The sequence below is a fragment of the Bombus vosnesenskii genome, unplaced genomic scaffold, assembly GCF_011952255.1.
Source record: "Bombus vosnesenskii isolate JDL3184/JDL3185 unplaced genomic scaffold, Bvos_JDL3184-5_v1.1 scf7180000013309, whole genome shotgun sequence".
NCBI lineage: Eukaryota > Metazoa > Arthropoda > Insecta > Hymenoptera > Apidae > Bombus > Bombus vosnesenskii.
The window spans coordinates 1,203,316-1,229,675 of NW_022882958.1; the positions used below are offsets into that span (position 1 = coordinate 1,203,316).

Consider the following 26,360-nt stretch of genomic DNA (forward strand, 5'->3'; position numbering starts at 1 on the left):
ATTTGTACATTGGAGAAAACGGAACTGATTGGATGGCTAATTAAAAACTATGTCGCGCGCAGTACAGATCTAAAAATGAACGAAATTAAATTCCATTTCTTGTTCTGTTTCCCATTTCCCGTTTTCTATTTCCTTTTACCTTTTAAATTATCGTAGACCGTGCGTATTCGAAGGAAGAACGAAACACGAAGTTTCTCTATGACTGCGAGTAATGAAATTCTAATTTTAGATGGAGGGTTAGCAGGAAGTACACACTTATGAAGGGATATCCCGGCGACACTTAAGAGCTTAATTAACGCTACGCGAAACGTGGCTGCTTTTTGCACCGATGCATACCTTTCGAGCGGCACTGGCCCAAGCCAACCGGCGTTTCTGCCTTCGTGTGTGCACGGTGCAGGTCCTTGTATGTGCACGTGTGTGAAAACATCAAGGGAGTCGAAATTAGGTTAGAACACATTGAGACGTTAGGGATGACTCGATTAAATGTAACTCCCATCTGTTTAGATTTGATTATGATACATGCCTTGATGATCGCTGAGGACCGATCGTATCTGCGATATAAGATCTTTAAGGATAAATATTTTCTCGTTGGAATTTATGCAGGTAAATTATGTCATATTTTAGTAAATTAATCGGATCCTTTTCGACTAAATTGAGTATATTAGAAGGAAATATGACTAAAAGCAAAATCTATAAATCTTACTTTCGAAGTAATATGTTATAGATAATGATATAAAAACCGAAGAAAGTCGCCAGGTCGGTCCAGACGGTCGTTAGAACGGCGATAGTTAATCTCTCGAATAAGTCTAATAGCCACTTCTAAACTGTCGAAACGATCGAAGAGGTGCGCCAAATGTCGATAATGTACTTGGAAGCATACACCAGTCCGACAGTCCGCGCCCTTTCAATTTCCCTCATAACTAATGGCTCGAAACAGAAGACGATGTACGATTTAATATCAGAAATTGATATACCGCCTAAAGGAAAGTAATGCGTCACGCAATTAATTTGTGAAAAAAGAGTATTTCGATTTAATCGCGGACCACCTTGCGTCGCTTAAAACGCAAGTTTCTTTGTGAGAGTACCCCTTGCATTCATTAAACGCGATTCGTCGACATTGACATCTGTCGGGAAAATTTCCTCAAGATGAAGCGAACACCGAAAGAAGAGACAAAGACGAGAGGAAAAGAAAGGAGCGTGCAAAGGCGAAAGCAGAGAAAGGGTGGGAAGAAGAGGATAGGAACTTTAGACTCATTACTCAACCCCAGGATTCGGTACAGAGGAAGGGCCAAGACTGGTATGAATGTCTCCTTTATTTCATTTTACGAAATAACACCGTCGTTTAACCCACTGGAGCTTGTATCGTCCAGACATCGTAATGGTGCTCGAAATGAGAACACGGTTTTTGTGAATCGCGATAAATAGGAACAGCTTTACGGCTACGGAAAACGTGTATGTCCAGCGCATAAACGCTCACCGATGGACCACCGAGTATTTCTGTTTCGCTGAAGAAATTAATGGGCAAAAGAAATCTTACTTGCAAACAGAAATATCATTGTTCGACGCTCACTTAATCTAACGTATCCACTTTGTAACATTTCGTTGAATCTCTTTTCTTATCAGGAACTATATTTCGTGGAATGTAGAATAATACTAGGACGCGGAATCGGTATGATAGTTCTCACTTGTGTAATATTATTATAACGAGTAATAAGAAAAAGTGGAGTGTACAAATGGATGGGAAAAGTAAGCCACCGTTGCGGGATGGTTATTCAAGTTAGCGGGAGTTTGAGAATTCCGTGAACCTCATAGCGGCCATGCGGACAAACAGAGTATCAATTTCCCCGGGAAATCCTCGTGTAATCCGCTAACAATGGACACTGGGGTTGGTTGGTCGACCCAAGATTCTCTTAGGCAAGCGCTGTATTTGAAACATTCAATGAAGATGAATTGTCTTATAAACGATCCCCTGATATATCCACGTAGAAAAATATTTTGACACTAAGCACTCCTCTTATCGTATTTCCACCTCGATACTTTCGTACATCCCCTTGTTTCGTTCTATAAGTTCTGTGTACGAGCGTGAAAGTTTTAGAACCGTACCGATAAAGTAACCAATAGTTGTTATCCCTTTCCCGATAAAAGCTATATTTTTGATCAGATGCTTCGTAGCATGATTTCGCGCCCGAAGATGTATTATTTACCGCACCGCCTACCGGATATTATCTCCTACTAGAAAATCGTTTGGATTGGCCGAGGCGTACCTCGATCTTCCCGCAAGGCCAGCTAAAACGAAAATGAAGGGAAAAATCGTGCACGTTCTCGAGAAAGTTTCCAAGGCGAATTCGCGTTTCTCCGGTAGTCGATTCTTACTGCGGATCAATTTTAAAAATTACGAAGAACAATGCTATCAATGCTATTTGCTGCGAAGATACGTATATCGTGAATTACGAATCTTATCGTTAAAAACTTTCTCGCCGCTTCTTGGTGGCGGCATTTCGTGGAAGATCTACGATCTCTGATTTATTATTCCATTTAACGTCTACACGTGTTGGGGCGAATGAACTCTGAAACCCTCCTTTAGTACGAAAGCTCCGTTAATTGCGGTATCGAACTTCGCAATCTCATTCGTCTTCGACCAACCGTGACGACACCACCTTCGTTCGAACGTATCGGTTACGGCCACTCTGACCGAGTGAAACGGACAGTTAGACTGAACGAACGAAGTCAGAGAAGTAGGGTTGTTCGAGCGGTCGCGGACTGTGGCGAGGGTGCAAGAGCTCGTGCGTGTTCGAGAGACGCTAAGAGCGTAAGAGACCGAAAGTGATGCGAGCGTGTGGAGCACAGAGGTAGAGAAGAATATATTATACCTAGCGTCAGCTGTGCTTTATAACCCAAGCATCAGGCTAGCGTCACGGTGTGGGTTTATATCGCGATACACAGTGCATCTGCCAACCCCTGTTCTCTCATGCGATCAGCTCCGCTCCTTTTTTCCTCGAGGTGCCATTCCTTCCCTACTCCGTTCGCCTTCGACTATCTTCCCCTCGTTCTTCCCTTTCTCTCCTGCTCCGCTATACCGCAAGAGCAGTGGTTTTTGCGCCTCTGATCATTACACAGTCGTGCAGCTACACAGCTACACCGACCATCTCCAGAAGAGATGAAGTTATCCGTGCGTACGTGAGCAAGGTGTCAATACTTTTAGCCAGTCATGGAACTGGCAAAAACGATCACCGTCTCGACCGCAATTTAAAAAGACCAAATGGAATGCGTTATGACAGCAAGAACTGGTTCTTTATGAACATTTAATTCGTTTCGTTCGACGTTTTATGAGTTGAGAAACCTGGCGATTTCCAAGCACCATTTTTTCTACTTTTGGTTTATAGATGAATAAAACTCGTCTCACAGTTGGAAACGCGGGTCATCGTCTTATTTCCTGCCTCGAGTTTCACACTCGCGCAGCCTCGATTCTCGTTTCCCTGCAAATGTATATTTGTCGGTCGTAATCACTAGACAGTCGGAAAAGTGGTCTTAAGACGAAGTCATTCATATTGTATAGCGTTTTGCTGCCGCATTCCCAAAGACGAGATGCATCTATAGACGAAAGGCGAGGAGATTTGAAGCGTAAAGCATCAAACAGGAGCCGTTGCGTCGAAGAAAGCTAAGCCCTTATGAACATTTAAGTAACTCCCTAATGGAAGTTTAGATCTCGTCGCACCGTAGAAAGTTGATAACTCACCAGACACCCACCGTACATGGCTAAAATCTCGTTCGTAATTACGGACGTTGATGAGTACATACTCTGTCTCGAGCTAGCGTACAGTCAGACATGTTGACGTAGCAGCTCCGTTGTTGGTAAATTTTCTAATTAAAGCAACCTTATCACGATCCTAAGTGTCTATAGAGTTTATTAAAAAAAATCCCTTATAATTTTTGGAAAAACGGGATCACGTCAATTTGTTTGCCAAAATTTCCCTCGCGACGCGACGGTACATCGAAAATTCAATTTGAAATTACGCGATTATCCCGTATCACTAATTCGCTGCATTCTTATACTTCGCAGTTTGCAGGTATTACGTTATCAGACGTTTATCACTAATCGAATAAGACATATTCTCGTGACATTAGTCGCGCTCATTGTTTCAGAACGCAACCACCAAGAACGTGCCATTATACGACTCAAGACCATTTCATAGATCGGTAAAGCATGTGCTTGTAAAGCAGGCTGTAGTCTCGGCAGCATGCCGCGTATTAGGGCACGTGTGTACGATTATATATCCTCTCTACTGTGCACACGGTCCGCACACACTACTGTGAATTAAATTACGTCAGTCTATATCGTGTAACAATGCGCTCGCAAAATTACACGGGGAACCTGCACCTCTGCACGTCGTCAGTGGGACGTGTTACAGCTGTAATGAGGCAGAGTGATTTCACGATGAAACAGCGAGAGACAAGAGAATCCCGTGTATAAACCTAGAAGCCGCTGTGAATCACGTTACATTTATCTTCTTCTTCTTCATTCATGCTGAACTGTTAAGCTTCGCCTTCGGAGAACGATCTATTTGTCGGGAACGCCTTTCACCTTACGGAAAGCTAAATCAACGTTAATGCCCAATTCATATTTTCCGACGTTTATTTATCGCAAATTAAATTAAAAATTAACCTCGCGTTACATATCGAGTGTTTGAAAACATGAAATCGTCTTCATCAAGAGGACACGTAATTTGTACAAATCGTTATTAAATTGTCTGAATAATAGATAAGCTACAACGCTTTTATAATAAATATAATGTTCAATATGCAGGACGTATTTGGCGATATCATGGCACAAGAGCGTGTTCAATTGCAGAAACTGCTGAAGTACTTGCATCGCTTTCCGATACTATTGACAAGTGATGTATACGGTGCGTATGAAAAATACCTATCCATGATACATTACACGAGAACATCATTTCGCTATGTAGCTGTTAATCGAATGCACGACGATCAATTTTATCAGAAATTTTTTATAATGTACGAACATAAATCCCATTACAACACCATTCTATCGCTAATTTTTTTCCGATATAATTTAACAGCGCGATTCCATTTTCGCTGGCTGTATAATCGATCGACGAAAACGAGACAGGCCAAAGAAAGGAATTGGAAAGAAAAGAAGAATAAAAGAGCAACGACAAATTTTCGCGCGGATTACGCAACGTATCGCGCTCATTTTCATACCATCCAACGACGTAATCAAACGGCGCAATAAATCACCATCCTCGGTATGTTTTGTATTAATAAAAATTCCATTAATCTTCGCGGTACCGAAAGTAAAATAAAGGAGACAGGGAAAAAGGAGAAACAATTTAACCGAGTCTCGGTTCCAGGCCCCTAATAATTTAGTCGTCCGGTTGAGGGGTTGCCTGAAAATCGTCGCGCGATTCTTCACGGCGCAGCGTTAATTTTATTCCTGAGAGCGCGGAGAGCGTGAATTAGTGTCCAGAAAGGGATGGTACCACGCCGGCTACCATTACGGCCGAGTAACATACGTAAGGGCTCTACGTACGGACCGACCTGGCGCGATACCGGCGAAGAAACATCTCCGCGTGCCGTGCTGGCACATAATTCATTGCCGGCAGGAAGCTTGTACCTTAATCTCATCGTATTCTGACCGAACCGCTGCAAAGGACGAAGATGCAGTGTGAAACGTACTGTAGCTTGTACGTGCAAACGCGGTGCTTATAAAGGCGACCAATGTATGCATGGTCCACGTACATAACTATCAGCGGAATGTATCATCTCCGTAGTCCAACGGCAGGACATGTTATTCTGACTACACACCAATCCCTGGCAATCCAATGGGAATTATTATGTAACCTCTATAATATAAATGCATCGAAGATTTGTCGAACGATAGACGTGTACGCGTGTACCTACCTACTGTACAATATTATGTGTAATGCTGTGACGCGATATATCGACAAAGATCGCATGGTAGATTGCATTGATGCGAGTGAAAATCATGTGCAACGAATCATTTTCATCGGCCTTTAATTGCATAGACACAACAGAGCCTCGTAATGCAACTATACAACTATGTTGGTTCTTTCGGAGTACCTACATATTGTTGGAACTTTAAGTATCGATCGAAATTTGTTGTGACGTTATAAATATACGCGTGAATATATGTATTTAAAACGCGCGTATATGACAACATACCAGAAAAAGCGACAAAGATTAACGTGAAATTTTCGACAAAGCGAATATTCGACTGGACAACGTGAAGCGTGACAGCCATTCGAACTAGCGTGTTAGATCTGGAACAGAGTAGAATTTGGATACTAATTCCGTGGCGCCTGGTAGAAATTCGGGCCATGCCTAACGCACAATAACGTACTCGAATAACGCAACAACGTAAAGCGACTTGTAACGAGTAGAATAATTCGTGAGCAATGCTTTGGTAATTGTTCGTCTTGCAATATGTTTGAAGATCGTACGGAAAATGAGACTTTGCACTTCATCTTGTATGTACGCGATTGAATCTACGATGGAATTGATCGATGCACGTTCGGGTAAAAATCATAGCTAGTTACTCTTGAATACGCTTGCGCTAATACCGTCAATTTCAGTATTTTTCAATGCAATCACCTGGTAGGATTGCCTCGCATTACAATAAGGAAGTTGCATCGACCTGGGATGGAACGAAGAGCTTTACGAAGGGATTTGCAGAAAGAAACAAGGTAAAAAAAAAGTAAAGGAGACAGGTCTAGTGCATGTAAATAAGCGACAAGCAGCCTACAAGAAGAAAACTGGAATAACACGGGCTGTTATGGCAAAGTAAAGGCACCATGTTTTCAGCAGGCTTTGCTCCGTGATCAGGTGCTACTATGCCATTCTCGAATCGAGATAATGTGATTCGATATAGGGCCGGTTGCTAGGTAACATGCAATCAATAGGGAAAATGGAAGATCGAAGCCTATAAAAAGAACTTTCGATACAAATTCGCCCGATGTGTAATTTACTCGTTAACCAAATTTAGGATATGCATCCGAAAGACACGAGCGTTTTTATCGACCAATCACGATGAATCTGTGTACATGCTCCAGGAAAAACGCTTGATTTATAGATTTAAATGTTAGCATACGTATAGAACACTTGTTTAATGAACCGATGGACTAACGATAATTAATACAAAACATTACACGCGAGGTTCTTGTAAACAGAGAATCAAAGAGACACTTTACCACATCGACAGCTTTAACGTAACGCACAGTCTATGTACAGACACAAAAATATTCACGTAATTTCCCTTCATTCGAGTGTGCGGATCGATCAGTTCAGTACGAGAATCATTTGATAGAAAGCTATTTGAGAATTACTAGCGTTGAATCACCGTTAATGGTACACAACGCTGGCACACGACAAACACACAGTGAGAGAAGAAAATCGGTCAGAGAGACCGAGAGGCAGAGGGAGGGAGGGAGGGAGGGAGAGAGAGAGAGAGAGAGAGAGAAAGAGAGTAAAATTGAAATAGAAAGAAAGAAAAAAAGAAAGGGGAGGGCAAATTAAAAATCGAACAATGGACTAATGCTTGGCAGCCGCAATGACCACCATCGCGTGGTCGTTCTGATTTCGCAGATTCGGTCGGTAGTTATACTTTAACGTGGTGGTACTTAAATAAATTATCAATCGTGTTGAAAGCCACCGGCCCGGCCCCGGGAGAAGCCAGAGAACCAGCAGCGGGAGAAGGAGGCACGAAACGGGGAAGCCAGAAGCGAGGGGACCAACAGAAGTTGAAAGTGAGACGAAGCGTCGAGGGCGATTAAGCAAATATCCAATTTTCCTTTTTTCAACGGCCGACGTATGAACCGGTGCCTCGTTTTATACCGGGCAAGCTCGGCTTTTATTTGCGGTACGCCGGGCATTCGACGTTTGTTAAATCGCTATAAGCGGTTCGAGTGGTACGGAGAAGAATATAAATGGCTGCCGAATTGACTCGCGTGTCGGTGGAGCTACGGCGCGAGTGGGAAAGTAAATCATAAGGATCTAGGGGTGGGCGTTTTTTTCCTTTCCAACATAATTACAGACCTAAATGATATATTAGTTTGGTAATCGAATAGTGGTGCGCGATACCTCGATAACCGGTGTTGGAAGCATACGACAAACACCACTGCATTGTAAATGCTTCCCGCGATGCATCTCGATCGCATGCATGAAAATATAGTTGTTATTTTTAAATCGAACGTAGTGAAAATTTGTAATTTGAAATAATTTGAGGGGAAGATTCTAGTATGCAAACGCAATAAGGATACGAATTTGAAATAACGCAAAGGTCGGTTTAGATCGCTTCACGAAGAACGGGAACTCAATTTTCTCCCATTTTACGACGAATAAAACTCTGCTCAATGCGTTTCGATAAAGATATATACACACACCATGTATATACAGACACCAGTGTATACCGTATGCATGAGAGACAGTTTGCGAGTACTGGCTCCTTTATAGTTTGCTACCATACTCGATACATTGTGAAGATAGTGCAACATTCACTTGTCGAGAGTCAATTTTCTCGAACGAAACCATTACAAAGGGAGATCAGTTTTTTAGCGAAGCATCTCTTATCTTATGTTCTTCAATTATCTTCGAGATCGCGATAGTAACGGGGGCAAAAGTTGTTACGAGAAATTTTTATGAAAAATCCTCGCTAGCTGAATTGTCAAGGCGTGTGCTGTACCTACTCTTCCACTTTTAACGTAATCCTCTTAACTTTCTTCTCTTTTTTCCTTTTTCAGACATATCTTACCAACTACGGTACCAACTACGGTGGGATTTGAATTTGTCGAGAGAAAATGAATACACGGTGCCACGATCCATTCTGGAATCTACGGTTACGTTTAGTATCGGTATCGAGATTGTGCACGAGCATTCTTACCAATGGCGGAACATACATGGAAATGGGACTTGGAAAGTACATACTGTATTAAAGCTGGTCCAAATAAGCTTTGGAAAACTTTAAAATAGGTGTAGATTGTCTCAAATAGAATCGTACGATGCTTCGATACCGATCTACACGAAATACATGTCATTCGATATACTTCAATTAATTCTACGCCTTGTAGCCTGCTTTCAACCTTATTTGTTTTATCCTCGACCCACCAACGACGTACAACCCCTATCTTTTTTCCTTCCATTAATGAACAGGAAATTGAACTCCGAAAAAAAGTGACGTTAATGTCTTTCATTGTAGACGTGTACGCAGATACGCACATCCGACCAGCAAGACCCATCGATTTAGACGATAAAACGCGGACGACAACGCTCGACATTCAATCCCGCTTCGACAACGAATTGGTTTTTGCCCGTTAACCGAGCTCGCCCACCACTCTGCTCACTCCCATCCCTTTCTACCGCATTAGTCAACCACCCGACGAAACTCGAGGACAGATCGATCTTCGCTTCTCGACTCTCGGCTCCACTCAACTTCGATACTTGTAAAATTCTCTATCCTGGCTGGTGGTTCTTTAACGCTCGCGTGGATGCTGCACACGTATGCGCATCGTTGCACACGTGTACGCCTCGTGCACGTAACGGTTCGGCTTGCAGTGCACTTGACCCTCGCGCGAAACGCGGTCCAGTAAATCGATTTCGACGCTTCGACTCGACTCACCCGGTACATTTATAATGCCCGACCTCCGAGAGCCGCTCACGGCAACGCACGTACATCCTGAAGCCGGTAGGGGCGTGAACACGCCGGACCTTTTTCGTTCGGCTTTCAATTCCGCCCTTTTTTCCCTCGGCGTGCTACGGCGCGCCAAGAGGGAAAAGGAAACCGATCGAACGGAACCATCCACATGTACACCGCCCTCGTCACGCGTGTATCGGTGGTTTCACGGGAAGAAATATCGCGGTGATACGTCACGACTCCAATCGAGAAGCGCGCTACGCTCGTGTACCCGGCGAAACGGTTTCGAGTTTCGAGAAGTAAAAAGCGAGAGGAAGGTCAAGAAATCGGTCTCTGAAACTCTTGCTCTATCTGTGGTTACGTTTAAAGGATTTGCCTCGTGGCGGTATATGTAGTTTATAGATATTCCTTGCTTTATTTCCTCTTCTTTTAATCCAAACACCATTGCACTTTTTAGGGCAGATACGGAACGATTTTCTACAAATGGAATATGAAAAAAAGTATAACAAAAGATTGCCATAGCGAAAGATATCGTTGGGTAGAAATCTAGAGAAACCTAAATAGGAGTGTATAAAAGTAACGAAATGTAGAGGAAAAATAAAGTGTAGGGATAAAGATGCAAAAATATTAAGTTGAAAAATATGATTTCCCGACAAGAAATGGTAGAATGGTCGCATAAATGGCGATAAAGATCTCACGTTCTCTATATCGAAACGGCCCCACTACACAGGAAAGCTCGCTTTTCCCACACGAGAAGGCGTTACCATTCGTGGAATGCTTCAACGTGGAAATGCGGTCGTCTCCTATCCGGAACAAGGACATTCACGGTAATATCTTGGATGAGATTAAACGGAGCTTGCATTCTTCGTATAGGGCGTAGGGTAATGTTCTCGATAAATACGATGTTTTCGGTGACTACACCAGAGATACGAGAAACACAATTATGCGTATATAGAAACTAGAAAAACTACTTTCACATTCAAAATCTATGTAAAACATCTAGCATTGTGCTACGTTGTTACATTTTGTCTATTAAATTAAATGTTTTTTTAAACGATAACACACCGTTTCTAGAAGCGTTAAGTGCTTCGAATTTCTGCACTGATTATTTCGCAGCACGAATTTTGCAAATTTCGCTTAAAACCTACCTTTGTTTTACACCGCTAATAATGTTAATCTAAAGTACTTGTATACGTATCTAAAAATACTTATTTCTTTGTGTAAATGGTCAAACAGAGAATAGTACGAAGTATACGCGATCGTTGCCGAACAAACGTCTAACGGAACGAACTACATAGCTAGTTTCGCGGTATCTCGGATTTATCCGTATAGAATGCATAAATCAAGGCGATACAACGCGCGCCTCTAGAAGGTAATTACATCGAAAAGATACAGTGTACAAGATAAGAAGAAGATTCTGTTGTAACTTACATTGGATTGGTGGAGTTCCAGTAGATGTCCGGCAGGCGGGAACAGGTGGCCTCCCGAGGGAAGGCCTCCATCACAGCTAACAGAAGAAGAAATAGGATGAACCAGGGCATGATGTCCAGCTGAATCTTGAGGCCGTTTGTATACCACTTCCAGGAAAAAGCTTTGTGTCGTATCGGTCACCTACGTCATCGGAGTGCATAATTAATAATGTAGTCGAGTTTGGCTGGATAATCAGCTTATACACGAAACACGGACGATGACTCAAAGCGTTGCTTGGTACAAGTATTCAGCGTCCCTCGGTATTACCGAGACCGAGAGAACTACTGTGCTTAAATAAAGCCGTAAACTGCACTGTGTAATTAGAATCCAAGAATTCAAGCTAATTAACGATTCAAGGGAGACTCCTATACCTTAGATATCCGCGAGAGCGTAGAAGATTCTACTGTAGACAATAAAAGGAAACTAAAAGCCCGCCGACTCGTACAATCGTAACGAAGAAACCTGGATTTAATTTGTACCACGGTACGGTCTTGTATTCCCGTAAAATCGTAACAACGTATTTTGCAGCCTATGCGTGAACAAAAACTTCGGTCTCACTCCTCGATCGTTTTTATCGTGTGACGATTCTATTAGGGCCGTATAAATATCGTAAAATTGTTATTAATATTACGATACATCCGCTGAATAAACTTATTTCGATTCTTCGATACCACGTTAAGGATTACACATTTATGTGCAAAGAACATAAGAACAAGGTGCAATGACGGAAATGGATGAATCGCATGACAAATTAAAAGTTTTACCGACTGAATGGTAGACCGATGGAGAAGCGAGATCAACCACCTAAGAGCAGCCGAAAGATACAAAAGGAACAACAAATCAAAAGCGCTGCTGATGATAATGCATTTTTCAATGCTGCTCGATGCTGCAAGCAAAGTATCATATAGTGTCGGATAAAAATAAAACAAGAAAACTGTACAATAAGAAACGATAAAAAGCAAGCAGACAGAGGCTGCCAAGTGTCCGGACGCAGCTATTGCAGTCACGTCTAGTTCAACCACGAAAGCTTGCGGGTAAAGCAACCAACTGCCTCCTGTTTCTTTTTCACGTTAACTTCGCTCAATTTATCCCCCATCTACCTGTCCTTCAACTTCCAATTCAGTACAAATGTATACATTTGAATACCGCAAAAATATACATTTTGAATGTAATACTTTTTAATTTAATACTCGAAGAATCCGCACAAAGTATTTATTTGCAATTTTGTTACATGTCAAACGACAAATAGCAATACATTCGCATAAATTTCCGAATTTAATTTGCGCGCTCGCGTCTACTGTCAGGCATGATCTCCTCAGCGAGATACCAGTTCAACGTTCGTTCTTCATTGCAAAAGACCCCCCATCGAGTGAATCTTGTTTGGAACAGAGTCACCTGCTTTCAGAGCCGTAGCTCCGGATGATCTCGAAGGGAAGGCGGAACTTTATTGCGTTCTTGCACGAAAGACACGTTTACGACGTGAGTCGGAAGAGAACGAGAGTGAAACGTGTGGCATGGTCCGATCAAGGAAAGAGAGAAGAAGAAGGAGAAGTTGGAATAAAGCATGAAACACTGTACATCCAGTAGGAAAGGAGACCATTAAAGATCTACCGAGCTGTCGGATAGCTCGCTGTTCTGTTCGCGGGGCAGGCTCAGTCTTAGCTACGGGATTTTTCTTCCGTTCTCCGTTTTCGTCTTTTACTCTTTGTTTCGTTATTCCTCGCGCTCATCTTGCTTTCACTGCGACCCTTTTCTCCGCTGATTTACCATGTCAACATCTGATTTTCTCGAGAAGTTTTAATATCACGATACGCGATACACCGTTTAGATTTCCCCTGTTATTCGAGGAAGTAACGTGAATTGATCGAATCTCAATCAATACATTTAGAAAACAACGCATTCCATAAAGCAACCGTAATTTCTTGCTTAATTATTTTCTGATTGCTTTTAGCTGTGAATCCTTTATGTTGAACGTTTCTTATGCTATAAAACTCTTTCTAGAGGTAATCGTTCTAGCTATTAATTAAGTTTCATTGCGAGACGTCAGTCATAAACTTCATCTCTAGAATTTATGTACTAATAATGATAAGAGAGGGAAGTACGTTGGGGACTTCTCATTACAACATAAAGACATCTTTCATAATTAATTATGTGTACACAACGGTAAACAACACAAATCAAATTCTCAATTATGTCTAATTATCTACGTACGCATGCAGCTTGATAATTAAGCAGCCCAGTTAACAAAAACAATTCCCAGCAACGTTCTAAAAAAATAACGCATAACAAACATCGATCTACGTTACTCCGAAACTCTCGCGGTAAAATAAATCGTGGCAAAAATAGATTCGCTAACGTGGAACACAGTCATGTACACGACACTTCAACAAAAAAAGAAAAAAAGGAAAAAAAAAATAAAACCAAACCATGTAGCAAAATTTAGATCCTCATTAGTGTCCCTTCCGTAACCAGCGCCTCGAAATGTTAATTAAAACCGACAAAAACAATATTGTCACAGAGCCGGTTAACTTGCAAAATGTATGCATATAGATTCGTGCGTGTGCGTGTACACGTACGTGTATACCAGCATATCCGTAATGGATGAGCACGGTTGTTTTGTTTTGAATGAATACCGGAGGCATCGCGCGTGCACGCGCACGCATATCTATATGCAGGTACACGCAGACACATGCACAAAGGAACAGTGTAAGTGAATCGACCGATACACATTCACGCATCGCATTCATACACATGAACTGCGGATAGGTAATGGTAAAACGTGACAGGGTACTTACTTTTTACAAGTGACCGAGTGGGCTGCGTCTGCACTTTCGTCACGTAAACACCACCGTTTATTGTTCTTCGCGTAGACAAGCGTTTAACCGTGCGCGTGGCACAATTACAGACCGATTGCCTCCACGGAGCAACGCGTAATCCCGGCTAAATCGGACAAAGGATCTACGAAGAGGCTGGGGTGCGTGCACCACGAAAATCGAGCTCGAGAAATCGTTACTCCCGGTGATAATTGAAACCGGAATTAACCGCAACGATGTCGATTCGCGCGTAATCGAATTTCCGGCGTTAGCGTATAGAACGAGGGAATTTCCGGATACTAGCGATCAGTAATGCAACCTTGAGAAATTCACGGAAACATACGATCAGCAAGGTGCAGATACGGGAGTAGCACGATATGTCGGATAGTTAAGAGCGATCGAACGAATTAATTAAGATGTTAATTAACCAATTAATTAATGCTGTAACGATGCGCGAGTAATTGGCCACGCGCTGTCTGTTGTCTCGATCGACACGTCGAATTTGGAATTCACGAGGTCACGGCAATCCTTCCACTCGTACGGAGTAAACACGAGATGTCGATGACTTCCTTGTAATCCAACTGGGAAAGGAGCTTTCTTTACACACACGGGTACCTTTTTTCACGTGATGATACGATTCGTCCACGAGCACCAATCTTCGTAACACACACGCGTACCGAAATGTCACGAACAACCACGCCGAATTAGTAACCGGTACACGCAAAACGTTACAGTTGAATTTCGGTTGTTAATTGCGGGTTTTCTGCGCCACTGTACAGGATTCAACGTTTAGATTATAACGTTATGGCAAAACACGGCGTCTTGAATACCTTAAGACGATAGTCCTCTCTATGGTCTTTCGTAAAAACCGTGAAGGGAAGGTTAGTTCAATCACAAACCGGTCGTTAGTCGCCTCTCTCGGATTGTTTTCCTGAAGGGTCGGTCACGTACAAGTCGTGATACGCTCGATCGAATACAAGCTTCGAAACGTACCTCCTCTCTCGTATGCCAGAAATTTTATATTATTCCTTCTTCCAATATCGGAACAAATATTCCAACTCTGATATCTTCCCCGTAGTCGACCGAAAAACTATCGAACGAATTCAACCGTCCTCGAACGTCGCAACCAATACGATACTCCGTTTGCGCGCGAAACAAGATCTCAATTTTTCGAATGCGTCATATATCACAAGATTATGGTTACAACGTACTCTATATTTCAGATCAATGGAACTCCGTTGCTTCGATTTTTTATCCCCTCTTATACATCTGCAGAGACTTTGTCTTTATGACTTCCTCCGGAACAGATACTCGACCGTTGTCGTCCTATGAGATGCTTTTTTTCGATTCGAGCTCGTAGATCGAACAAATTTCGATTCACCGTTAGCCACCTTCAGTTAGAAACTTCGATGGTTCGTCGATGCACTCGGAGTAAACGTAACGGTGTTAAATCGGCGCACGCAACGACACTATAACACAAACCGACCGCGGGTAAAAGTAGTCGCGACGAATTATTTAGCCGCTACAACGGACACTGATCGAAGCACAAACTCGATTATTGGTAAATCTCGCGTAATGCTTTCGTACCGATAGTGATTTCCACCATAAATAAGATACACGCGATCTAATACTTCTGGTGCATAAACCACAGCTTGCTCCTTCCCTGCAGTTTGTCCTTGCGAGCGATTCGATATTCTCGTCCTGTTAACCTCTCTGATGTAAACGAATAAAATGTCACACGGCACAGATATCCCGTAAGGGTGCTTTACACGAGTCACGTTTAATCACTGTCAACAGTTTTGTTTCCTTTCCACTACTCTTTTCGCTGTCACTCTCCCTCTCCGTTATACGAATTGAAAACACGCGAGACAGACACCGGTAAGCACTGCGGCCGACACGATCGTGACCGAAGCGAACCGAACGAGATACGAGCGCTCGGTTCGAGTGGACCGAACGAACCAGTGTGTTACACCGGCAACTGATTTGCTACCGCAAAACAGTCGATGAATACTGTTTAAATGGATGTTCTGTCACGATGCAATCCCTTCGTCTGCTTTGATCTTAGGTGCAAGCGTGTATCTGTACTCTTTATTTTCACGAAGATCGCGTGGATTCTTTCAATCGCAGTCCGGTTCCGTGGCTGCTCGCTCGTCCGTTGGCGGGCTTCGAATGACGAGCTGCGATCGCTCCCCACGCAACGCTCCGGCTCTCTCACTCGTTCTCACTCGTACCTTGCGCATACTCTCTCTGTCACGTTCGTAAACGTTCCGTCTCGCTCTATCGCTTACTATCTTTCTCCCTTCCGCACGTGAGGCTTTCGCTGGCTGGCGCACACTCTCTTCCTCTTTCTCTTTCTCTCCTGACGATGCAGCCAAAGGAGAGCAACGAGGAAAGGACACGTTCGAGCGTATGCCTAGTAGCGTGTGTACGACAAAGACGAAGAACAACGTGCGCAAGCGCCAAGAACGTACATACTTACTGGTGCTATCTGCTAGGCGGTAAAAGCACCCCCGCGAGCGCAACTTCCGTTCAGAGGAGGAAGAAGCGGGAGTCCCCGCAGCACCCTGCTGTAAGATACAGGGGGTGCGCGACTACCTAGCGCACCGAATACGTGCACACAAGAAAGATCCACCGCTATACGAACCTATCTCCTCGGTTGCGCGCGAGAGAAACATTTTTAACACCGATGAGGCGGCTCAGCCGGCCATCTCATTAAGGGTGTGCCACGGTGCAAGGGGCATGTTGCACTCGCACGATGCGTTTCGCCAAGCACGCAATTAAAAGTCGCACTTTCGTCGTCATTTAAAGTTGTTGTACGAAGTACGAAAAACGCATGAGACGCGAAGCTTTAAGTAAACCGTTTAAAATATCTCCGCGCCTTTGACGGAACTTACAGCGTATCTCGAAAGTTTTACTCGTATTTCGAAGAATTTTAAACAGTTTGTGGGAATAACCGTAGCATTTCGTGATTCCTCTTTTAAATACATTTTCTACCAATTTATTTCCTTTCTTTTTTTTTTTGTTCATTTAGTTTGTTTATGTTTAACCTCTGTAGCAATTTATTATTGCATGCACGCGTTGCCTGTTCCTTAATTGAATAAATGAAAACATGCAAATTCTCCATATTGGTTAAACGTTGATTTTCGATATTTTCGTTTAACTTCGTGTAAACAAAATCTCTTCTCTAATATCAATCAAATATAGTAGTTTTGTGATATATTGGATTGAACAAACCATTTTTCATTTTTTATCTTCATTCTACTTTTCAGTGAATATATGAACAAAACATTATTTTTTATTTTGTATTGTATAAAAATCATTACGTAAAATTTATAAAAAGTAATATCTACTGTGACTTATGGAAACAATGTTTTAATCAATTCTAGAAATATTTATAATAATAAAACCTGAATTATTATGTGTATGTGAATGGATGTTTATTCGCACAATGTGGAATTTACACTGATTCTTCTTCTTCCTTTGTGCCAATTATTGTTAGTATTTACAGCAACTTATAATTTCTGTTTTTGATCAACTTTTATTATTGATTATTTAAAATTAATTACGATATCCATCGAGGTTCAAATTAATTCGTTATTCGTAAGTGAAGATTGAAAATAATAAAGGTTTTTATCTATATCGTGATAAAGTTCGTAGAAAGGAATGTAAAACGTGATAGATAAGTAGAAATTTTAATAACGCGTGATTTAAACTTTGAAACTAACGTGAGAGTCTAAGATGTACTAAAACTTGCAACGGCTAACTTGTTCGGTGTTAGCTATTAAAGTCTTCTTATCTAAAAACTCCTTTAAAAGTGTACTACCAAAAAAGACGGCACCACAGTCCACAAGAAGCTAGCTTGCCTTGGTGACTTGGGAAAGATCGTATCTCTCTACTGTTTATCGACTTCACTCGGTAGTTACGCGTGCTTTCAATGCAATTTTTCAGTAACAAGCAACCTGTCAATATAGGGTAGAAAATTGGCCTGTTTTATTTTTTGAAAGGTAAATTGCGACATTTTTATTGCTAGGTATAAAATCTTTCGAAGCAATCGATACTCCGTTGCTATCAGAGTTGCTTAATATACATAGAACTTTGCTTACGAAATTTATTCGATATAATACATTTACAACTCATTTATAATGTTCATGTCCTAATGAAAAGTTTCCAATTAATACGTCATATTAATATTTTATACACCGAAATTTGAGTATTAATAAAATTTTCGATTAATTTCTCGTAGCACAATACGTTTGAATGCAATGATTAGCATAGTGAAATTTTCAAGCAAATACATATAAAGTTTCAAACATTAATGAAGCTCCCTTCTTCTCCTATTATACATTAATTTAGCACTAAAAATCTTTTAAAAGAATAATTTCTGATAATGGCTCCCATAATTATCAATTTCTTGAGAAAACGAATCATTGAAACGTAATCGTGTTTCGCCAATATTTCCCTCATTCAAAGATTCAACTACCGGAAGTCATTCGAGTGAAGTTTGGGATCGTACCGTGTAGAAATGTTCCATTACCTCGTTTCTATTTATGAATGGAGTATATTTTATGCATGAATAGTTAACCCAAATTCATTGGTATTCATATTTCAACAATTTCTTTCTGCAACATCGTAATCATTATAATTTCTCCGTTAGGATAAATTACATTTATGTAACGCACTCTTTTTATAATTATTACGAATTATTATTATCTCGCATGTAAATAAAAATCGCCGCGGAAACGATTTTGGGAAAACAGTAAGTCGCTTAAATGAAGTTATACTAAACTGTACAAAAGGATTGCAGTTTTAGTATACATGCATATGAGTAAGTTGTCTGGTAAATTACGATCGATATATGGTAGAAACGACGTGTCGACGATCCTCATTTTTCTCCGCCGCTCTAAATAATGAAAGTCAACCCAGTCTTGGCAAATACCAGCCAGACGAGGAATTGTTGCGTGTTGCCTTGTTCCTGTCGTGTTCATTTTTGTTCGTTTCGGCCTGTCTTCGAAAGACAACCGTCCTCGTCCGTGTATTGAACTTTCTTCCTGCGATTAAATATTTAACGCCTCGATCGATACAGTTCCGTACATCCGCGGTCTGCGACACGAGCTATCTGGCTGTTCTATACGAAACTCTTCTACTGACCAGTCGGAGAAATTACTAACCGACCCTTTGCTTTCCTCGTACGCAAACACATTCGTGTACGTCACTCTCAATCTACTTCATCGTCCCTTTTCAAGCGACTAAAAACATTTTCTTGTATGAGACAGTCGAAGCGGCGGCGCCCTTGCAAAAATATCCGAGACACCCTTGAAAGAGGTCCTCTCAAAAATTCACTTATCATAACCCAAACATAAATATGTAGATCGTTCATAAAGTGATTTATAGTATTCTTTATAAAGTTTCACGAACGAAATTACCTACGTTACCTGCACCTTAAGACAGGGGAATAAGTAGAGGAAAAATTTTAATACTTACAAAATCTACCGTTACTATTTATTACCCAAAAAAAAGGTGTAAGTGTTTCGTAACGAAGCTACGCCTGTAACCATTATATGTAGTAGCGTCCATTTAGCAACTTTGTCATTTTCCTGCTTAGGTTTCGATATTAATCCGTTCCTAAAAATTATTTGTATTCATCTTTAGATAATAGCTTAATAAGTGTAACGTATTATTAGTAAGATCCATAAATTACAGTAATCGTATAAATTACATTGTACAGATATTTTAAAATTTATCATATAAATATATAAACGATGTTTCTCCCTTTCTAGACAGTTCTCCCTCAGATCGATATACGAAAGGCGCGTAAATGTCAATATTTATTGACGTGAACCCCTGTATCCCTTGACAATGATTGCCTTTGCTGTAGTTCACCTACCTGTCCTAACACCCACCACTTTACGTCCTTTTACCTTTTCTAACTCTCGCACGATATGTCATGCCATTTTCTTGGGGCGTGTTATAATTTATCTTCGGCAGTAACGTCGCGCTGGAAATGTAAGAAAGGGATGTTTATAACCGTGATTTATTACGTGAAACGTTTTAGAAAGCTTAAAAATACGAACTTTACAGAAATATGAATGAGCCACGATGTAATTGAAATAAAAAGTATCAGGCAATGTATTAAAAAGTGACATTTTTTTTACGAACGTGTCCTTAATTTTTTCGTTTCGAACGTGTATTACATTTGTTTCATATGGACAAGTATTTAGAAGTACTTTTGTTCTGCGGTACATAAAGCTTTTAAACTGGTTGTCCCAGTTCTTTCGGAATTTTAATTTTAAAATATTCCACTACTTACTTTTTCTAACCGTTCATATTTTTATTGCATTTATTTTCTCTCTCTGTTGAATGAATTAACTGACGCTGGTACATTGACCGCGCACCTAAAATAGAAGTTAAAGGGTAATTAGCTTAACACGATTAAGGTGGTTTAAATAAATCCCCAATAGTGGTAACAAGTTGAATTCAAACGTAGTTAAGTTTTTATAACCAGGAAGTTTAGAAATATGTGATTATGATATACATATATACTTTGTCCTTAATGTCATAGATTGTAGAATGACGATATAGAATCATTTGAAGTGACGTATATTCAAATTATTCTCAAAAAGTCCCTACCATACTTTATAATCGCCTGTCTATCGCCTGTGTTCTTAAGACATCCCTTTTAATCACGATGGATCTCATCGTAATGTGATTTTCTTTACGAAGAAACCGATCAAAGGGTATTAGTCAAATTTGTTACTTATGTACATAAACGTAAATTAGTTGGTCAGAATATCTAGAGTTCATACCAGTTAACGAGCTGACCGCATGGGACAATACAGTTGACTTACGTCGTGACCGTACTGTGATCTTGCATTTGCGGCTAATCAGCAACTGAAATTGGTTTCAAAGGACTTACAGCTGGTATCGAATACATACTCCTAAATGTTCCTATAGTCGATACACCAACGATACTATTCCAATAATATTCCAAGTTTTTCGGTTCAAATCCTCTTAATCGTCTTCCCTGTAAATCATAATTAAGAAATTATATAAACCAATACAAATATTAATTTAATACCGTAATGTATAAGTATTAGATTAAGGTGTAATTTCATCTACGTGATGTAGAAAGTTGTCCGTTTTCATTAATCATTTCCACATGTTGGTTAGTGCCGGAACAAATTTATAGAACACCGTGTATCTATTTAATCACTTTTATCGTGCGATACTTTGAAATCGATGTATACAACTCGTCAGAAGCATGTACTCGACTCTCGCACAGATGAATCTTTAACTTCATCAGCTTTTACAGTAGGTTTGCTCGAGTCGCGTCTCGAGCATCAAACGGAAAATGCAAGTCAGTTGGCCAATCCATTAAAACCATTTCATTGGAGACTTGCTGCGTAATGTCTATAACTCGACTGACTTGCATTACGTCGGTGATATTTCAGGTAGCATATGCCGAACGCTCGTAACCTGCTTCTCTTTCACGTTATTTTAGTATCTACATATGGAAAATAAAAAAGGTAATATATATCTTAAAGCGAATCATCTCCATCTTTTTGTCTTAGCTTGCCCGAATGTAGGGGAAATTTATGTTACTATTTTACGTTAACTCTTTTGCGCTTCGGATCTAAATTTCGAGAAACAGAAGAAACGCGTCCTGTTATTTAGCTTAGAGTCTGAAATGCTGAAACTGTAACTACGGCTTTCCGTTTAAAATTGCTCGATAATGGCCGTTGCGGTTTCGGATCGATGGTCGGTTCTTTTGTAGGTGCACCAGGGTGTACGGTCGTGCAAACACGCTTTCATTCGTTCGTTCGTTTTCGCCCAATCCTGTCATCGAATTGTCTGTCCGACGTCGCTTCGCATGCACGTTTGTTCGTCAGTTTCGCAACTTTACAAGCAATAACCAAAAGCGTGCGGGACAGGTTTATGACTAGGCGCGGTGGTCCTTACGCTTTCGCATTACGCTCGACTGACAGCTGCGGTCGGATGTTCGTGATGCGTGCACGCTTTACGAGCCATAGGTCTTCTTATCAGAGCTGATTGCATAGGAGGAAAACTACTTTATATTCAAAGAACCGACCTTCGGTTTTATCAGAGTTTCCATCGTCAAATTATGGTTTAAATCCATCAAGATAGGAAAGAAAATATAATGACCTGTATCCAATATGAGATATGCGATACCGTACTTGTGTGGAACAACGAGTTTTCCGGCCTATCAATTAAACGAAGATCGATATTCGTATAAAAAGAAAAAACATCCAGAAAATCTAGAATAGAATTCTATAGTCCATGGTGCACATACGTACATGTATATATATATATATGTATACGAACGAACAACCAGGTATCAAAGAAAGGAACTCTAGATTTCTTTATATATAGAGTTATTTTTAGTAAATCATCATGAAAGTAATGGGCGACGTTTTTATCCTCCGGAACATATGCTGTAATTCTTTTCTATATCCCCGGTATAGCGTTTCCCTGTAGCACCTAGGCCAGTGATTTCTGATTGCTATAGGTAAATATGTACTAAATTATTGACCACTCTGTCTATATTTTGAGAAAATATGGCGCGACAGTTTGCAAATTATCCACTTATTTCCTATGTGTTTAGCCACAGTAACGGAATAAATATTACAAGATAGCTATATCTCGACTTGTTTGTCAGAACATTCATGCCGCGCATCCGAAATAGAATTATAAAGAGGACGTTCTACTGCTACATCGAAAATACGAACAATGACCCTGAGAAGAACTAACGAATTACTTACAGCGGGTTATGCAAACAACAGTCAGTCTATACTCGCGTCTCATGCTTGGCAACGGTGCACGTTCCACCCTATTACTCGGACAACTTTAAAATGGAATTCCATTTCGCTGATATTTAAAGTGATTCACGAGCTCGTTTCTATTTACGAAATAGATATCTACCGACTTCTCAGTGTCTGTCGTCATTAAAGAACAATCCGTAAGAAAGAAAACCGTATTTCCCCCTGGAGCGAGGGCACCTTTTGAGAAGGTTGGAACTGCAGACAAACTAGGCACTTTCTAACTCGTTGCGTGGGTGAAACAGAGATAGAATAAGTAGGTTAACGAAATGGTCGTTCGCAAGCTTGAGATACCGCCACCAATTTCAGTGGCCCTCAACTCGATTCGAAGTTTCTTCTAGCCGGTACGATCCCCATGGTAGAACGCGCCACGAAGCGACAACAATTTTCCAGTCGGTTGTTCCTCCTTCGTGCTACCACGCATGCATGCACAAAATGTACTTTGCACGTAAGCCTCGGAAACGGAGGATCACTGCCTCTTAGAAACGTCTGCGAGCTACGCCGGGATTGCGAATGCTACGCCGAAGAAGCGGAAAGGAACGAAAGGAAGAATTATCGGGAGCCACCGTTGGGAACGGGGTCTGCTTGATTAAGGCATACAAGAAAGACATTCCATCAGTGAATTCCTCGCAATCTGTTTTTCGACGAACGTCCAGTCGTTCCGCCTCAGCGTTAATTGCATTATTATCGACACCAGGACTAAATAACTTTTCTTTTTCTTACGTTCTCGATCTTTCTTGCATGCCCCGCATTCTTGACTTGCGTTTACTTAAAAACTAGTATTTATATATTTCTATAACGATTACTTTTTGATCGATAAATTTTATTATATTAAATAATTGACATATTTGCTTCGAAATTAGACAAATTCTTCAAGATGTAAAAGATTTTACAAGAAAGAAACAAGTAAACTTTGATTTTCACGTTGCATTCCATAAATATATCCAAACAACTGTGTTCGTGTCAGCCATACCAGCTTAGTATCGTGAGTATATCTCGATGACGAAGTTGATTCCATGACCCCTCTGGCTCTTTAGTCGGATGCTAACGTTCTGGTTTCCTGGGCCACCGTTGGTAATGCTGGCGTAGGCACCGTTACCATTGGTTTTCTGATCAAGTGCCTGGATCATGGTGATCCTTTCCCACCTTGAGACGTTGAATGTTCTTTCTTCGACGACGATCCTTCCCCAGGAAGAATTCTTAACGACACTCTGTCTGAGTACAAGCCTGTCACCAGGCATTCTGTACCCAACGATCAAGTTGTGTGACTTGTTTGTGTTGTTGGCGGCATAGTGACCGACTTGCGGAGCCGTGTTTACTTGCGCAAAGATCACAGCTACGGCAACTATTGCCAAGTAAGCGATCGCTTTTTGCGCTCCCATGTTCGACGCGTTTACGAAAGATTCGTACAAGTTCTGTTGTTTCGATTATGTTACTTTGTACAGACTGAGTTTTAATATCTGCTGGCTGCTTAAATATCTGCACCGATCGGCTTATCAGTTACCTGACTTATCGCGATACGTTTGCAAGAGTGTACTTGTTCATTCCGGAAAAATTTGTTCTAGGAAAGAGCACTTGTAGACGATGATATTATTTTCGTGTCATGTATGATAACATCGATCAATTATCGCTTGCGATAAATAAGCTATTTTCTCAGAATTAAATATCACTTGTTAAAAATAAATGAATCGTCTGGATTAGATGTTCTCGATTACAAAACATAAACACTGAATCTTATTTATTCCACGATTATAGAAAGATAAATTTTTCTAATTAATTTTATATTTCAACTATCAGTTCATCTGCGAATGTTGTCGTCGTTTCTGACTCATCCTCGAAAACACAACATGAAATTGTTCTGCGTATCATACGCAAACATTTTTATCTCTCCGCCATTTATGAAGCGTGAAACACATCTCCATTACGATTGTTTCTTTCTTGAAAACTCGATGTAGAATAATAATTTATGAGAAAGATTCATATACCGATATATTTTCAAATACAAGCGATAATCATCATTATCAACGATAGACCACCATGTGTAAGATGTTTGACCTCAATCTCGTAATAGACGACGATCTCTATAATTCATGAGCATCCAACTCTATCTAATGCTGTATCCTGCTGTGTGTACTCTGTTCGCATGCACGCATACGCCCTCGGATTCTATGCACCTTCGATAGGTTGCGTTCACAAACTCACGGCATGAGGTCTTTGAAAGCATCCATATAACGTATAATGGAATGATTTAACTCATGCTTGACTAAGTTATAGCAAAAATAGTCCAAATAACTAATTACACCGGCGCAACGTAATTTTGAATACGGAGAATATACTCTGCGATTCAAAGTTCGCTTACGATGTTATTATTTCCATGTATTTTGCACGTATAATATGGAGAATCAGATCTGTCCACGAATAAATATTTAACATCGCCATTGATACCTTGTATGCTCAGCTGATAGGATTTTTATCATTTTACCGCATGGTTTTTCGAGCTTTCGTTATACGTCACGGCAGACCGCGGAATTTCGCAGTTGGCGCCTTACATTAACAGCTCTGCTGACTGCGAGAGCTGGTGCCGCTTTGTCAAGGCCGTTGTAGGTTGTTTGCTCAGATGCTTGTTAACCGTGTGAGCATCCAATATGTTACCTCGTGTATGCACTTAGGTTCTGCATCGAGAGTAGATTCACTCGGATCATTAAGTCAATTGCTGGATACACGATGACAGAATATCGGTGGTAACAGCTACGACATGCATTCGCAGATGGAAATTATATCGCTAACAGGATGTTGGATAAACCTTTGGTGTAGAAATAAAATTCGAGCGACAGATCGCTGGAATAATTTCTATTATTAACCTGTTACAGCATGCGTTTCCTGGAACTGTTTAATAAAATGTCGGCGAGAAACAACCCAATAATAAGCAAGTTTCGTCACTTTCATTTCCGTCAGATTACATATGTTTATGCTTACAATTGGATCTTTCTCGCATGTCTAACTAAGCTCAAAGTACATATATGTATAGTAAGCGTAGTAATCGTATAGTATAGACGTGCATATTTCACAAGATAACCAACATAGAAACCTTGCTTTCATACGCTTACAAACCATAAATACACAGGTAAGAGCCTTCGTCTCTACTTTCATACTCAGAAACGATGATGCAGGATACGAGTGCACTTACATTCTTCATTCGGTGAACGAACATTCGGTCGATTCCGGAGCTACTTGAATCTAACACGCTGGGCGAAAGACGATATATCGACGACAATATGCTTTTACCATTAATTATCTGCTTGTGTTCGAAAATCCGAGACGAGGGTCGATTTCAACCGTCTTAACGAGCTTTCCGGTAATGCTGATCCAAGGGGTGAATCCGCTTTCCTCGTCACTCGAAACGTCTGCCTGTGAACGCAAACCGGTTGAGTCACGACAAATTTTCTATCGGTCATTCGCGAACGTTAGACGTTCGCATCTACCGCCGCGTTCAAACATCTACGGCATAACGGATCGCGTATTGTAGAATAATAATTAATACGTTACGATGAAATTTAATTGGATTATGATAAGAAGGAT

General features: G+C 40.8%; 1 protein-coding gene and 1 long non-coding RNA gene across 2 annotated transcripts; both read right to left on the minus strand.

Moving 5' to 3' along the window:
- Nucleotides 1–18,640: 18,640 nt before the first annotated feature.
- Nucleotides 18,641–20,499, minus strand: LOC117234847. The gene is made up of 3 exons (XR_004493581.1): nt 20,255–20,499; nt 19,832–19,942; nt 18,641–19,569 (listed from the first exon to the last, which is right to left on the minus strand). It is a non-coding gene; the product is annotated as an uncharacterized LOC117234847 (long non-coding RNA).
- Nucleotides 20,500–23,583: 3,084 nt separating this feature from the next.
- LOC117234813 (probable salivary secreted peptide) lies at nt 23,584–24,245 on the minus strand. Its single transcript, XM_033496365.1, has one exon. It carries the CDS (start codon nt 24,161–24,163, stop codon nt 23,759–23,761), a length of 405 nt encoding a protein of 134 aa, XP_033352256.1. The 5' UTR covers nt 24,164–24,245; the 3' UTR covers nt 23,584–23,758.
- Between the last annotated feature and the right edge of the window lie 2,115 nt (nt 24,246–26,360).

Coding starts and splice junctions, on each gene's coding strand:
- LOC117234813 (XM_033496365.1), bottom strand. CDS start 24,163: ATGGGAGCGCAAAAAGCGATCGCTTACTTGGCAATAGTTGCCGTAGCT.